We start from the raw sequence: 4,981 nt of genomic DNA, 5'->3' as shown, positions 1-4,981 counted from the left end.
TCTTATAAACCAGTCTTTTAATAGAATGTCATTAATTAGTGCTGCTGATGTCTGTTAAAATGATCATAAGCACAAAACACTGAAGGCAAACAGTTTCCATCAGGGAGAACCGAGTGGCTCTGAAATCACTTTTACACACAAGCAAAGTTTCAGTTTAAGATTACTTTGTAAATTAGTTACAAGCTGAATAAAAATTTGCTTTAAACTCAGAATCACAAATAAGTTTTCCTTTACTATATTGATCTGTAGGTCTCTGTTCATAAACATAAACTAACCAAAACTAATTTACTATAAAATGAAAGTGTTTGTATGAATTCAGAAAAAAAGAAACGTGCCAGTCACGACTGCATATGTGTACATATTTCTATATTGTGGTCTATGTACACAAGTTGGGTTAGTTCCATCATTTAGGTGACGTATGTGCTCCCAAATTTTTACGCTGCTGCGCTGATGTTGAACCGTGTGCTTGCACCGGGTCGGTATGACCAACAGGTCAAAACAAGCTCAGAACAAAGTGACCGCTGTGCCCTGATTGGTGTTCTTGCTTTGCACTTCTTTTGTTTTGACATGTTACATTTTTATACACACAAAAACCAAAAGGAACGACAGATTTCTCAAAATGTAGTGGAGTAAAAAGTCAGATATTTGACTGTGAAATGTAGTGGAGTGAAAATAAAAAGTCGCCCAAAATGGAAATACTTAAGTAAAGTACAGATACACGAAAAAACTACTTAAGTACAGTAACTAATTACATTTACTTAGTTACTGTCCACCACTGTAGTCAATGCACTCGAAGGCACCCACTGAGTAAACACTTCTAAACCTTAGGAAAGCAGTAAGAATATCAGGAAGATTATGGTTATTCTCCAAAAGCTGAAGACAAAACAGTGAGCTTGAACTTGAAGGTGACAGGCGGACAGCTCCTGCTTCTGAAAAAGTAAGATGAGCAACAGAAGCATCTCTGGTCTTGATCCAGGCTTCTGTTAATACCAGTGGAGACTAAACTTATCTATCGAATGTGCAGAACAAACAGTGTTTATATGTCACTTACTAATATGAAAATAACCATAAACAGAGAAGAAGAGCAGAATGATTGTTCTGAGTGAGAGCTCAGATCTCAAGCCTTAGACATTCATAGCTGTGATAGCTGTGATGTCTCTGTGTTATTTTGTGTGATGTACCTCAGCACTTGTGTGCTGTGTCTCACCATTCACTGTTCCACTCATTCCTATTTCACAATGAAGCTTATGTATCCCATCTCTAATCTTATTTCCTCTGATAGTGCAGTGATTGACTGGTATATTAAAAAAAAAAAAAAAAAGAGAAATGTACACTTGGTAAGCGAAAGGTTCTTTAATATTATTTGAAAAAAAAAAATAGTTTTACGTACTTGATTAAGTTTTTTTTTTTCATTATTTTACTATAAATGATGCTATACTTATTTTAATTGAGTTGAATTTTGACAGAGCACCCACACAAATATAGTTCCTCTGCAGCATTTCCATCTCTGAATATGATGAACTGTGACTCTGTCACAGGTACTCAGTGCATTTACAGTTCAATTCAGTTCAATTCATTTAAAATTTATTTGGATAGCACTTTATACATATTTTTATATATGGCTGTTATACAAGACAGCTTTATGAAAATTCAATCAAAACCTCGAATGAACAAAGAGGAACCAAGGCACAAAAGAGGAGACCATACTTCTCTGGTTGACCTCAGGTAACAAAACAATGACACTGTGCTACTCCTACTACTACTACTACTACTACTACTACTACTACTACTACTACTACTACTACTGCTACTACTACTACTACTACTACTACTACTAATAATAATAATAATAATAATAATGATAACAGTGACTGTGGAATAAAAAAAAGATAGTAATTAGATTAAGCTACAATAACTGATCATTACTGGGTGAAAATGAGGAATAATTCTATGACAGTGACTACAGTTAAAATCCTATCAGAGTGAGGATTAGAATTAATTCCATGAAAATCAATGAATACTGTTTGAAGTATGCATATTAACATGTCCTCATTATACACCTACACCACTACACCTACAAATGTTTTGATGCATTGAAGCATGTTTTATGAAATAAAGATGGAAACATAGCTCTTGACTGTGAATATGAGCCATGGGCTAAGCAGGATTCGGTCCGTTGTTATCAATGGAACAGCTGCAGCTCTGTGCTGGGTTTTTTATTTTATTGAAAGAGTCGCAGTAAAACTTAATGCAACATATAAAATTCATCTTGATTGAGGCACAGTTTCACTATTTTTCATGCAAATAAATTTTATATACAGATATTAATAAGACACAAATGAGTACAATTACAGCAAAACATCCCACAACTGATGGGAAGTCCAATAGAAAAACGCAAAGCGTCATCCTGTGTTTTTGTACAGAGTAACTGGGTTTCCTGTCACTGTGGGCTGCAGGGCGCAGTAGTAGAGAGCAGAGTCTGATACTGTAGCAGAGGAGATCAACAGATCCACTGTACTTTTATCTGCTGTAGCATTCAGTCGTGGGAAAGGAGGATCTGCATGGATCACATCTTTTGACTCTGGAAATATCATCAGTAAATGCTCTGGTCTGGATCCAGGATACTGACGATACCACTGCAGATTGTACACGTTACCATCATACCTGCAGGAGAGAGTAACTGTCTCATGTTGCAGAGCATGAACCTGCATTTTCTTTTCCAGTGGTGCTATTGACTGTGCAGAACAGTCCTCTGTGAAAACAAAAAATAAAAGCAATAGTTGTCCAACCTAATTTATCACTGACATACATCATATTGACATTCTAAAACAAAACTTATACATTTCACAGAGATGTCAGCTACACTTACCTATCATTATCACAAAGACAGTCAGAGAGCACAGAAACATCATGGTGGTTCCAGTGTTCAGATAATGAGGAGAGATGTGGTGCTACTGTTCAAGCATGTAAAGACTCCTCCTACATTTGTCAGTGGATCTGTTAGAAGAACTGAGGGATGCAAATCTCTTTAATGATCATCAATTGTAACTCTTTCTGTTGTCTTACTCTGTGCTCTCTTTACTTTCTTAATGTAGTCTTTATGTGATTACACTAAGATTCAGTTCTAATATATGCACATAATGCAAATGACCAATGCCTACAGTGGGTTTAGAATGTGTTTTAGATTATACTTCTGATCTAAATATGTATGATGTAACAGAGAAGAGACATGCAGTGTTTCTCTTCATTTCTGGCACTGATGTATAAAGCTTATTTGGCAGTTTTAGGCACAAACTGAACACATTCTGATCTCGATTTATTTATGAAATGGCTGAAACCTCGTATCTCCATTTTTTTTTTCAGTTTTTGACATAACTTGAAAATGCCTGAAATGGCTGAGTTTAAATGTGCAGTTTATGATGCATGTATGTGAAAACACACAAAATGCTCTTTTGTTACTCATGTACTCATTTGAGGAAGAGCCAGGGAAACATGGAAGGATCTTAAAGAGAGTAGGTGATGTTAGGTGGGAGCCGAACACCTTAAAAGGAAATAAATGCCACAGACCATTTGAGGTCAGATGTTTATGTGATTGTCACAAATGAAGTCAGATGTTTATGTGATTGTTTTATTTGGTCCTTCACCTCAGCTTCCTCTTACAAATGCATAACTCACCTCAGTCCAGCAAATCTAGATTAAACCCGCCCTCTTCTGGTAGACTTTCATCATTACATCTCTGTGCGTTTTATCAATGACTTAAGAACAATCCTTAAAAAAACGTGTGAAACACTCCATGTCAGTCACGCATTTCTCACTGCTTTTATGCAGAATTCAAATATTTAAGCAGATACTTAAGTTGATTCAGAGATGTTTTGAGAGATCTTGGGAATCAAAATGGATGACGTGTTGAAGAGGCATATGCATCATAATCTTCTACATTTCTGATAATATAATGGCAGGTTTAAGGAATGTTTACCTGCTAATTTAAGGTTTTTGTTCTTCAGCATGTATTCACTGGGTTTATTCTGCTAAGCACCCTTATTGTAGAGGGCAGGTCTAGGATTTGTCCCATTGTGTGCAGAAATACAGGCAAGGCAAGAGACGTGAGCGGGGTAGCAAACGGGCTGTTAGAGAAAAAGAAAATTCTGCTTATGTACGGTGTAGCTGTGGCCAAGAACAGCTGGAAAATAAAGCAACACTATTTGTGCGAAAGCTGTGTCTCTTTTAATAGCGGTGAACACTACAGTGTCATATGGCATAGTTTATATAGCTCATGGTTCTTTTGTGTTTGCTACTTAAATACATTTTAATTCATTTGTACTTTAACCAAAGTAGGAATATAAATTGAGCACTTGTTCTTTTACTGGAGTGAAATAAAGAGTTTTCGTACCGTGTAGCTGGGTTTCCTGTCACTGTGGGCTCCATGGCACAGTAGTAGAGTGCAGAGTCTGATACTGCAGCAGAGGAGATCGTCAAACTCAGTGTTTTGTTGTTTTCTTCAACTTTCATTCTTGGTGCAGCTGCATAGCTCGCATCTTTTGATCCTGGAATTATCATCAGTAAATGCTCTAGTCTTGATCCAGGATACTGACGATACCACTGCAGACTACGTGCAACACGATCATACTGATACTTGCAAGACAGAGTAACTGTCTCATTTTCAGTAGCATGTCCAGCGGTGCTATTGACTGTGAAACATAGTTTTCTGTGAAGAAATAAAAAACTGATTTTTATGACTTTTTAAAGACGAATTGCCAACCAACCTAATTTAGCACTGATCAACAAACACAGAAGTCAGAAAACAGAAAACAAAAAATTGATTTTACAAAGATATAAAATGTAGTTAATAGCACTTACCTAGCATAATCATAAAGGCAGTCAGAGAGCACAGAAACATCATGGTGGTTCCAGTGTTCAGATAATGAGGAGAGATTTGGTGCTGCTGTTCAAGTATGTAAAGACTCCTCCTACATTTGTCAGT

The 4,981-nt window shown here is 36.5% G+C and overlaps 1 gene segment (V, D, J or C); it reads right to left on the bottom strand.

Moving 5' to 3' along the window:
• Positions 1 to 2,402: 2,402 nt before the first annotated feature.
• On the bottom strand, positions 2,403 to 2,876 carry LOC119264961. The segment is given in 2 exon segments: positions 2,403 to 2,752; positions 2,870 to 2,876. Coding segments are annotated over 2 exon segments (357 nt in total).
• Positions 2,877 to 4,981: the final 2,105 nt, after the last annotated feature.

Source organism: Pygocentrus nattereri, chromosome 2, assembly GCF_015220715.1.
Source record: "Pygocentrus nattereri isolate fPygNat1 chromosome 2, fPygNat1.pri, whole genome shotgun sequence".
In the NCBI taxonomy this organism is placed as follows: Eukaryota; Metazoa; Chordata; class Actinopteri; order Characiformes; family Serrasalmidae; genus Pygocentrus; species Pygocentrus nattereri.
The sequence above is the reverse complement of the archived record's forward strand: the minus strand, read 5'-3'. Positions and strand labels throughout refer to the sequence as shown.